Source organism: Dermacentor silvarum, chromosome 8 (genome assembly GCF_013339745.2).
Source record: "Dermacentor silvarum isolate Dsil-2018 chromosome 8, BIME_Dsil_1.4, whole genome shotgun sequence".
NCBI classification, from domain to species: Eukaryota; Metazoa; Arthropoda; class Arachnida; order Ixodida; family Ixodidae; genus Dermacentor; species Dermacentor silvarum.
The window spans coordinates 77955763-77967889 of NC_051161.1; the positions used below are offsets into that span (position 1 = coordinate 77955763).

At 47.6% G+C, this 12127-nt stretch overlaps 1 protein-coding gene across 1 annotated transcript in view; it reads left to right on the plus strand.

The window, feature by feature from the left end:
• Positions 1-12127, plus strand: part of LOC119462219 (ATP-binding cassette sub-family C member 2) — a 39972-nt gene that overhangs the window by 8463 nt on the left and 19382 nt on the right. The window contains exons 3-5 of the mRNA XM_037723566.2: positions 2078-2150; positions 8103-8313; positions 11191-11501. Of these exons, the coding sequence (XP_037579494.2) occupies positions 2078-2150; positions 8103-8313; positions 11191-11501 (595 nt within the window). The remainder of the gene's footprint in view (positions 1-2077; positions 2151-8102; positions 8314-11190; positions 11502-12127) is intronic.

Sequence of the window (12127 nt, forward strand, 5' to 3'; positions counted from 1 at the left end):
AGAAAAAGGCGCAGTTTCGACTGAAAGGCGAAGCATCGATTGCGATAGCAAATGAGTGGTATACGAAGCAAGCATATCTGTTTTATCGGCCGTATAAACTTGCAAACACAGGCATACTAATTAAATTAACAAGCATGGTATCACGCGCACCCAAGCAAACATGAGTGCATCTCACGCGATAACAGCGGAAACTCGCTGTCAAAACGCTGTAGTGAGTTAGCGCCGTAGCAGCAGCGAGCAAGTGACCTTCGTGCTGCCGCTCTAAGCCGCGAAAACACAGCGCAGGGCGGACTCTGTCCCCGCCGCAGACGGCTTTCACGATACAGTGGCCCGGGCGGGCGCCCGCCCAGGCCGCTGTATATATAGCGACGTCAGTGTGAGGACGTTGGCGGGACGACCACGTGATGCCGATGATTTGACGACGACGTAACAACAGAGATGAAACGGCCACGTGGTATGGTACTGCTGCAATGGCGTCAACGACATGATGACGACAAAATGACGGCAATGATGTGACGACGAAATGACAATCGCGGGATGATGACGTGGAAATGATGACCATCGTATGACGACGCGGTGTGACGGCAACGTGACGCCAAAGTTGAAACGATGCCGATCGTATGAGAATGACGGAATAGCGAAGATGAAAGGGCCACGCGGTATGACAACGCTACGATTACGAATGACTTGACGGCGGTGTGACCACGACTTGGCGATCACGGGTAGACGACAGTGACAGTGATAGTATGATGATGATGGCGTGGGGACAACGTGGCGTTGATGCTGGAATGTTGCCCATGGTGTGATGACGAACGCATTGCGAGGACGGTGTGAACGACAATGGGTTGACGATGCTAAAGTATTTACCATGATATGTCGAAATTGTTATAGCGATCATGGAATGACAGTGACTGTGTGATGACGACCGCTTGCCGACCACGGAATAACGACGAAGACATGATAGGTAATGGAATTACTGCGACGAAATGCTGATGGAATGATGGCATGGACGCGACTCCGTGACAATGACGCAAATACGACAATGGCAGGAATGGCACGAAGGCGAGGGAAAGACGACGTAGACGGCGCCGCGTTGGCGTTGTAGCTCACGTCCGCTCTTATACGTACATCAGCTGCCGCTGTGGGATGCCTCAATATAAGCTATATCCGGTGTTTGTTTGCACTATGTCTAGTACTGGCGAAGTATGCAAGACTATATGAAGACAAACGTAGGTCGGCGCCTAATGACGACCAAAGTATATCGACGACGGTGTGACAACGACGGCATCACGACAACCTGATGACGATCCTTGCCTTTGCTGGCTGACGTTGACCGCCTAGGACATTTTTTCGCGCCTAGCTCAACTTCTTAAAGTACAAGCTGTGGGCATGATGACAATGAAACGATGACAGTGGAAATGCTACGACAGGAAGACGATGGTCGAACGACCATGATGACTTGACAACGCAAGAATTATCAAAAGTAGGACCATAACGTTAACAGGGCCGTCCTGTGTATACGCTATTCAGCAAGACAACATCCAACTAGCAGTACAGCAGCAGCTAACAGAAACTGTGGGAAAGTCGAAAGAAAAGGTGAAGAAACCTTCGCTTTAAAAATAAGCCAAGTGGAATGTGTCAACGGAGGCTGAAGTTGGTAATGAGCTGTCAAACTTGCTTTAAAACCAGGGTGTTTTGTCTGAACAATAATGTTAGTAATGGTCGCGTTCTTATAGTGACCCTCATGCTTCTTAGATGTTCAGTTAGAAGAGCAGTTAGTCATAGGTCTAGCAGGTTCCTGATGTTGAATGCAAATTTATCGACAGAAATAGATTTCTGACTGACATAACAATGGGCTCGAATCATTTCCTAATACTTGTAATTTGCATTACATATATGAAAAAGGAGTGGTAAAACATTTAGGCTGATGGCTTCATATAAACTTGCGTGATGTTCGCTGGCTTCACTATCGTAAACGCTCAATGCAGCATTCACAAACCCCATGCAGGCAATCATGTGAATTCCCACATTTTCTTGTTGAAAAAGTGAGTGTGTCACGGACGCATTGCCTTTATAGGTACAGCGAAGAACATTTAGAAGAAAACGGGGAGGAACTGAAGGTCATCAAAGAAGAAGGAATGTCAAGCAAGGTAACTAAGTTCTAATTCTGCTTAGTCAAGCAGGGTTGCTTGCAAACCCAAGGTACAAGCTTACAATCTGAAAGCGTTGTGATGTCGGTATCATCTACACTGACTCGGCCGATGGCAAAGCTACACTTTTAGCTTCTCTAAGTTTTAAACGCTGCCTTTTATGGCGGCCGTACATTTAACGCTGAAGCCACAATAGGAAACAATTAGCAAAGGCAGAAAATGTGGACGTATACTTGGGCACGTACAGTCGCGTGCAGAAGTCTGGGGACCAGAGGTGCTGCTAATATTTTTTTTCTTGGCAGCCCAGAAATAAAGGCTGCAATTAAGTGGTGCTGTCTAGGTATGCCTGTTTGAACACCGTCATACATTTAGACAATTTCAGAGTTTCACGACTGTGCTGGAAGAATTTTTTTTTGTTGCTGATGCTGTGGTCTCTAAGACTTTTGCTCTAGACTGTACAATGAAGCTTTATTTGTTTGTTGTTGTTGGAAAAGTTATGTGAGGCAGTCGCCATTAAAGTGCATTTAGTAACTGCTTTGTCACTCTAGACTTTCGCACTTAGAAAGCTTTCGCTTGCGCATGTGTGAAGAAGAAAACTTCTGCATTGCGCTTGTTTCTAATGCCTGACCATATTTGGAAATGTACTGCCATAGGATTAGTTACGAAATTACCTATCACTTAGTCAGGAAAATATAAAAAAAACAGGACCAGGTCTCTAATTGCCCCATTACTACAATCATTTTAATGAATTATAGGTAGGGCTCCTGGCTTTCGGGTAAAAGACAATCACCCCTCATTATGTAGCCAGAGCATGCTTTTCAAATTGGGTGAAAACCCATGTCTCCCCGACGTTTACTGCTTTGTAAAGGACGATAATCAGTACAGGTGTTGCCAGACTAATGAACGCTGCCCACATTAGTGTGAGGCAGGGGTCAAGATATATTGTATTAGTAATATTAATTATGTATACGTATGACTTATAGAACATAAAAGTCGCAGTTACGCCCGAAAGGCGAAGCATCTATTGCGATAGCAAATTAGTAGTAGTAGTATACAAAGTAAGGATAGTAGTTTTATCGGCCGTATAAACTTGTAAACATAGGCACAGCAACTCAATTAACAAACATGGTGTCACGCGCGCACAAGCAAACATGAACACTGCGACGCCACGTCACGTGCGTGCCTCGGCGGAGCAGAGCAGGCGAAAGGGAACACCTGCTGCTGCACTGGCGCGCCCGGGGTTGCGTAAGGTGAGAGGGAATCACCGCGACGCCACGTCACCCTCGCTGTCGGAAGCCTGTGTTATCCGCGGATTCCTCGTTCGCGCAAGCTCTCGCCTGTGATCAAACTACGCCTCGATAATCACTATAAATAAATGTATGAAAGAACAAAATAAATTTAGGAGGAAAAAACAATGCCGGTAGTGAGCTGCGAACCTACTACCACACGCTCAGGAGCCGAGTGTCTTACCCACTGGGATAAAGCAGCGCCGCCTCAATCGCACGCCTGTGCGCTCTGCTTTATGACGTCATGCTATATACTTGTTCCGAAATTTCTATTGCGAAGCCCGGCGTGACGAAAGCGGTGATGCTAAAATCATCGCGGCTCACTCGGGAGCTTCTCTATTAGATTATATGGCTGTCGGGCAAGGTAGCATCATGTCACGAATCGAAGTACACTGGCCTTGTGCTATCTAGAAGGCGTTGGCCAAGCGTCTCAACGCCCTCGCTCGCCCGCGAGTAGCTCATAACTCGATAGAACACTCAGCGGCGTTCAATTGGACATTAATGCATTCACAACTCATAAAAAGTGCTTAAGTGTCCTCGGATTCTTTATTACGAATATTGACACTGTCGTAGAGCATGCCGTAACAGTGACGTCAGATGGTAGGGATCATTGCCCTGTGTTCATAATATGTCTCAATGTAGAAAAAGTCATTCTCGGTCAAGTTTGTTCGCTGTACAAGACATAACTGAGAAAAATATGAATTTGTTTAAACGCGACGTTTTCGCGACTAACTGGCCCTTCTTAGCGGAATGAAGTGTCAGAAATGTCAGGTACACCAGGTTTCTTTCTTCGTGTTCACAAACTTACAGCACTCATTTTCCTTTCAAAGAGAACAGATAAATAAAAATGATAAAACCCTGCATTACACGTGAACCTTTTAAAATGGTAAAATATAAAGGCAGACTTTACCATAGTTTTCTTAGTACACGCTCACCAGAAGCACTTATAGCGTATAAAAATAATTAACACGGAACTTAGACGCGCAGCGATCGTTTATCATGAGCGTTTGTTATCAGATGCCGCGACTAAACATCATGATACCTTGTTGAAAATTATCAATGAGATTCTCGTTCACTTAAAGCGTGTTGCCTCACAAGACTAGATAACCTACAATAAAAGCAATTTCAGGTCGAGCGCTAACAAATCATTTCAATTAGTATTTTGCAAGTGCTAATACACCACAGCACGTGCAGCCAACTCCGCCTCATTTAACGTCGTTTCAATCCATTCCGGGGAGCTTATTTTGATGCGAAAACGCCAAATCGCCCATTGAACGAAAAACCGGCGGTGTCTGTAGCAGCGAAATGGCATCTAATTTACCATTGGCTGCGACGCCACGTCACGAGCATGCGTCGCGCGCTCGTGACGCTGGCTCGCGCTTGCTGGCTCGGGCCTCGACGAAGCAGAGCAGGTGAAAGGGATCACCTGCTGCAGCAATAGCGCGCCAGGTATTGTGGGAAGCGGGGCGGAGAGTAGGGAGCTTGCATTCAAGTCTACTTGAATGTAGGCTCCCTAGTTGGGAGGCCATCGCCGCGACACCACGTCACCCTCGCTTTGGCTCTCGGAATCCTGTATTATCCGCGCGTTCGTTGTACGGGTAAGCTCTCGCCTGCGTTTAAATGCGCCTCGGTAAGGCCAAATCAAAACCCGTCAAGCGTCTCAACGCGCTCGCCTAGCGGCCATTGGTTCATACCTCGAAGGACCGCTAGGGGGCGTTAAAGTGGACATTATTGTTTTCGCATTCACAACTCAGAAGTGCTTAGGTGTCCTCGGATTTTTTTTTTTATACCCGACTAGTCAAACAGATCTTCATAGCACCTTTTTGAATCTCAGTAACAACAAAGCACTCGACGATACACAGATTAAGGTTAAAAAGTATGTTTTATAATACATCACTCCAGCCCATTAACGCCCATATTTAATTCAGTTCATCTGTCTGGGCTGTTTCCAGAGAAAACAAAAAGGACTAGGCTAACTGTACTTTTCAAAGGAGGCGGCAGAAGCGACCTATCAAATTACTGACCGATTTCAATTATTCTAGTATTTTTCAAAGGTTAAGAAAACATTATTCTTTTCCTTGTGTGTGTGTGTTTTTTGACAGAAATAACATCACATCTTGTGCTCATTCTGGCTTGCGCAAAGGTACATGAGCGGAAATAGCAGTGCTCACATTCTAAGAGCGCGTGAAAACATGAAATTTTTTATTGCGATAGCAATTATATGGACACTCAAAAGCAGATTTCTGCCGTCGGCGTCGCCGTCGCCGTTGCCGTCGCCGTCGCCGTGAGGTTCCGTATGACGTCAATCGAGATGAAATCGTCGCCGCGTGCCGCCGAACGCTGTATGTGCGAGTGAAAGGGCGCGAGGGACGCGCTCTTTCACGGCGAGTGAACGCACGGCGGAGAACAAACGCGCGTTCTGCGCCGTGCTTCCTTAAGGGCTGCAGAAGTAGGCGTCTCTTTCCTCCTTTACAATCATCATATATGTAGAGCAAACGCGCCTTCTTTCGACGCGCGAGAGGCCGTGGGGGAGGGGGGGGAGGGAAGGGAGACGACGTTTAGCTGCGGCACCAAATGCCTATTTATATTAGAGGCTCCGGCAACAGTCACCAACGCCGCAGGCATTTTGAGCGAACGCGGGAAAAACGCCGACGGCGTCGACAACAGTTCTGCGCGTTGCCGGTGCTGCTGCATGTCCAAATTTATACAGCTGATAAAGCTAATATCATTACTCCATATAGCTCTCTACAAATTTGCTATCGCAATTGATGCTTCGCCTTTCAGGTGAAACTGCGACAACTTTTTCCACATGGGCACTATTTGTACATTTCAGTAACGATTTGATTGTATAAGCCACAAAATGTTGTTATAAACGAGAGGGGGAACCTAAGGGCTCGATTTTGTTAATCATGGCGACATAAAGCCAACAGAGAATGAAGCCAATTAAAGCATCGGGAAAATTAAGTGTGGCTGAAATTGGAATGTAGAAAATAATGAAGAAAAGGGAAATGAAAGTCGACGAAGAGACTTCTCGCCGGCGGGAGCCGAACCCGCAACCTCCGCATTACGCGTGCGTTGCACTACCTATTATGCTACGGCGACGGCCATCAATTCGTTCACTAAGTTGGGGATTCATGTTTACTAGATCTAGCCCTAGGAGTGTTAGCCAGCGCCACTCAGAACCATGGTGGCCGGATGTGGAATATCGCCATGTGGAAAGGATGCATGTATCTATTATGTGACGAGTCAATCAGGCTAGGTGACTATTTGTCGCCGCCACGTTTTGAAGGGGATGTCAATAGAAATAATCTTCATCATTATGTAAATATAGGCAGCCATTGTTTTATTGGTGCCCCTGCATTGCCCTCAGGCATGGTGAGCTGCTCAGGTAGCGTACCGCTATTTAAAAAATTCCACCGCCGATTACGATACTCCCTGATGCAAATTTTGAGCGCAGCTGTTCAGGTGTTTTGAATTCGCGATATATTACGGCAAAGAAATTGATTCTGAACGCAAGGTGCTCTCGGCGGCGGCGCCGAGCCTCTGGTCGGGCAGCTGGTTTAGCAGCAGCGGCAGACAAAGCATTTCCACCGGTTGCCTCACTCATTGTTCAGAAAGAAAGCGTGAACACGGGAACGTGTGGCTCGCGCGGAGCGCATTCTCTAGCGGTGGCGGCGCCGCAGGCGAAGTAGCGCATGCGCAGTGAGTCCGAACAACATGCCGCCGGCACTCCTCTCTCCACATCACCCTATCGCCATACCCTCTACCGCTTTCGGCCTCACGGTTCCGCTGCACCCTTCTCTCCGCTTTCCTCCTCGTGAATACTTTCTCTCTCCGCAATTCTCGTCACCCGGTGCCCGCGGCGTTCGCTCTCATCTTACGCTGTGCTCGTTCGCTTGGTTACGTCGGGAAGGCCACGCTAGCCGCAAGGACGGGCGCCTAAGAGCTGCGCTTAAAAAAATAAAAAAAAACTCACGTGTCAAGGCAATGATGCTTGCGTTAACATGAAACAAATGTAACGGAAGTACTATTTCAAAGCGACACAATTTAGGAAGCGTTGTGTCGCTCAAACCAAAAATATTCAACACTCTTGTTGATGCCTCTTCTTCCCAATAGGCGCACACATAAAAACACCAGAAGATAGCAACTGATGTAATTGTGAAGAAATCTTTTTGGCCTTGCCAAAAAGGATGTTCGCTTTAACGAAAAGAAAGAATAAAGCTACACCTGCATGCATGAGCTTAGAGGTGAAGCTTTGTGGGGCTTAATCAGTTTTGAGACATTTCATTATAGACGTTAGTGGGCCTGCAATTGAACGCCGGTGAACACACGTTCAGAAGTGATCAAATAACGTACTGCGCAAGATGCAAAAAAGGGAGATGAAGAAAAAGAAAGACGTTCGCAAGAGCGCAGAGTACTTCTGCAACACGTTCAGAGCATGTGGACAGCACTTAGCCGATGATTTGTGACGGTACGTCCCTGGTGCGGGTTGGTGAACGGTTAAATGTCGGGGCACGTGACTATCTGAGCAGCAGCAAAGTGTGACTGTAGTCAATTTAAATTATGTTAGTTCCATAGTAACTTAAGCAGCTCCCTCACTGCGTTGGCACAGTCGCAATTGAGGGTCTTGTGTAACCTTTACAACTTGTGGTCTGCGTTCTTTCAGGGATTCTTTGAAATCGTGCGAGCGTACTTCAAGTACTCTGGCGCATGCGCACCGGTGGCACTGTTATCCCTGGCAGCGAGTGCCGTATTTGTGGCCTGTCAAATGCTTTGCATTAAGGCGTGGGCGGCGACGATGACAAGCGACACCACAAACACGACGCACACGGGTCGGAGCATTATTCGTTGGCTCGCCGTGTTTTGCATAGGAGACGGTAAGTCAGTTTCGGCTGAACGACTGAACTTTATACACGAATGGGGCCAGTCAAAATTAGTACGAAGCTCAAGTACCGATAAGATGCAGTGCCTCATGATGGAGTGTAAAAATGTTGAAAAAAAAATTCCGCCTCCATTCCACTCTGTGAAAGTGCATGTACAGCTAAGCTGTTGTCGACGTTGCACAAGCGCCACCATCACAAGCCGTCGCACCGTCGAGATGAATGCACGTTCACGACCTCATTTGCGCCCTTTCCGTTGGTGCTTCGACGCCTCGCTGTACGTTCGCGGCGTCCATACGCTTGCGCGTAACCCGCGTTCACGCAGTCCATGGACGTCAGAGTAATTTTTCCGAACGCTGTATGTGCGAGTGAAAGGGCACGAGGGACGCGCGCTTCACGGGGAGTGAACGCACGGCGGAGAACAAACGCGCGTTCTGTGCTGTGCTCCTTTAAGGGCTGCAGAAGTAGGCGTCTCTTTCCTCCTTTACAATCACCATATATGTAGAGCAAACGCGCCTTCTTCTGACGCACGAAAGGCCGTGGGGGGGAGGGGGAGGGAAGGGAGGCGACGTTTAGCTGCGGCACCAAGTGCCTATTTTTATTGCGATAGCAATTATATGGACACTCAAAAGCAGATTTCTGCCGTCGGCGTCGCCGTCGCCGTCGCCGTCGCCGTCGCCGTCGCCGTGAGGTTCCGTATGACGTCATTTGGAGAAGAAATCGTCGCCGCGCGCCGAACGCTGTATGTGCGAGTGAAAGGGGGCGAGGGGCGCGTCTTTCACGGGGAGTGAACGCACGGCGGAGAACAAACGCGCGTTCTGCGCCGTGCTCGCTTAAGGGCTGCAGAAGTAGGCGTCTCTGTTCTCCTTCACAATCACCATGTATGTAGAGCAAACGCGCCTTCTTCCAACGAGCGAGAGGCCGTGGGGGAGGGGGAGGGAAGGGAGGCGACGTTTAGCTGCGGCACGCAGTGCCTATTTATATCAGAGGCTCCGGCAACAGTCACCAACGCCGCACGCATTTTGAGCGAACGCGGGCAAAACGCCGATGGCGTCGACAACAGTTCTGCGTGTTGTTGCTACCAAAGCCGCTCACCTTACTTCGTATGACATTGCTGTGTTGCTATCGCATTCATTGCTTCGCCCTTAGGGCGAAACTGCGACATTTTTTTTATATCAGAGGCTCCGGCGACAGTCACCAACGCCGCACGCATTTTGTGCGAACGCGGGCAAAACGCCGAGGGCGTCGACAACAGTTCTGCGTGTTGCCGGTGCTGCTGCATGTCCAAGTTTATACAGCTGATAAAGCTACTATCATTACTCCGTATAGTTCTCTACAAATTTGCTATCGCAATTGATGCTTCGCCTTTCAGGTGAAACTGCGACAACTTTTTTTAACACTCTTTCCCCGATGTTGATTGCGGACGCAGCCTACTCTGCGTGACCGATGCAACGGACAGAGTTCCCACTAATCAAGGATAGATACATCGTGCGCACACGTTTATCATGCGCACGCACAGGTTCGCCGGAGTGCAGAATATATCCTCACTCTAGTAGGACCCTCCTCCTGGCGCAAGTGCGCTATTGAACTAATTCAGTTTCTCAAAGTAAAGTGCGTCACGAAATCTGTAAAATGCGACTTACACGCAACCTGCAGACATGATAGCATCGGATTATAATTCGAACATACGATAAAACATAATTCTGTTACGCGGAAACTCAAAATTACACTAACTGTGGAGACGAAAATTTGTCTTTGCCGACGCAACAGTGTACACGCCGGCATGCAGAAAATTTGCCGGGGTAGCCACATACAGCTTCGCTGTAGAAATGTGCGATGAAAGGGACCCACCATAGTTTCAGAATTTGCCTCCTGTGTGATTCATAATTTCTGCATCGAGAGAGACATCGTTTATATTGCCGTCTTGTTTAGAATTAGCCATTAAAGTGAATACGTGACCACACATTAACATTTTATCATGCATTGAGCTTACGCAGGCGTGTGCATCGACGCTGAACGCTGAGACTTTTATTGCGACAGGAGCTCTAGGTAAGAATGCGATCGTGAATTACAGACTTCTGTCCTGGATGACCCATGTTCTACGCGCTTAGTTTACTGCTAGATAATCCACTAAGGCAATGGAAAATGTTAAGACTTCAAAGCACGCACAGTAAGGAAAAGAAATTTAATAATAACGAAGCACGCGCCATGCACAACCATGGGCACCCGCAGAACCTTTTCAATGGTGTTCAACATACCGAATATTATTTATAATATGAGTACGTTCTTGCTGCTCGTCTAAAAAAATAAATGTTCTTGCTTTGTTCTCAGGGTGTGTTTTGCCTAAAAAGAAAAGAAAACGGTAATTGAAGCGGCACTGCCGGCCCTCCCACCTTTTCGTCTAAGTGCAATAAAACTTTCCTTACCTTATAAAAGCGAAATATCAATGCCGAGAGGGTACTGTCATCTATTAACCTTCACGGAGGTGGAGGCGGTATACTATGAAACGAATCAGCTAAGGGTCTTGCTTAATCATCGGTGCCTTGAAGCGACGCCTGATAAAGTAAATAGGTTTCTTCCGAATTTATGATTAGAAGCATCTTGAAAATGAGCCAGTCGCTTTAGGCAGAAGGGGCCGGGAATTCGCGGAGGAAGTTTGAATTTGCCTTGCTTTGACCCCTGTTGCGGACGCCCATGATCGCAACGCTTTTCAGGGAAGACAGATAGGTTGGGTCCAAGTGCTCTATACAGTTAACCTATGGCCTCCTGCAAAGTCATCCGGCAGCCCAGTAGCCGTCATTAAGACCCGATGGTACGCGAATCGCCTCCTTCCCACATTTCATACAATGATGCCGTTTTCGTACGTTTCTGCAGTTATCCTAAGGCTTGCCGGGGGCATGATGTTGGCTCGGGCCAATCGCCACCGCTCCCTGAAGCTCCACGCGGACATGCTGGAGCGGGTCGCCGGCAGTGCGCTCTCTTTCTTCGACGCTACGCCGAGGGGTCGGATCTTCAATCGTTTCGCCACGGATCTGGAGATAAACGACACTCGTGTATTTGTGTTATTCAAGCAGTTTCTGCAGAGCATCTTGTACGTGTTCGCCCGTCTCGCTGTGATAGGGACCCAGATGCCCTTGGTCTTCGGCCTTACCGTTTGTGCAGAGGTGATTTTGCTATGTTGCATGGTGAGTTCGACTAAAGTACCCGTTTCTCGATGGCTCATTTTTTAAACTCTCGCTGCACTGCTGTTGAGTATGAATATTCTGCGAAATACGCACGAAGTCGTCATGCCATTTGAAAGACGTAATAAATTGAAATAAATTTAATATTACGAGCCGATGAAGCGAATGCGATGTCTACCAAGTATTAGCCTCGCGAGATGCTGGCACCCTTACAGTTTGCTGCTCTACAAGGACGTTTCGGTCTTTCAGAGTGTTAGAAGAATGGGCAGCTCAGAAACCATGATGTAGCAAATAGCCATTACAAATCAGAATTATGCGGCTTGGTCAAAGAACTTAGGGGGCCTTGAAACGTGAGCGCGTCGGGTAGTCTGTGGATTAAAAAAAGAATTATTATGGAATACTCATTGCAAATGTTGAGTGCTTGAAACTCATTAGGTGCGAAGCCTCCCTATAGCTGCACATGAATGCGATCTTCATAGTCTGAGCTACCATGACTCTCCTAGTACCACTGTCTTTCCTCTAATGGCTGCCTTGTAGGTAGTTATTTCGAATAAACAATCGATCATCGTAGAAGCATTTCTACACTTCATGTGGAGCACAGTTCTACATACAGGATATTTATGGAAATT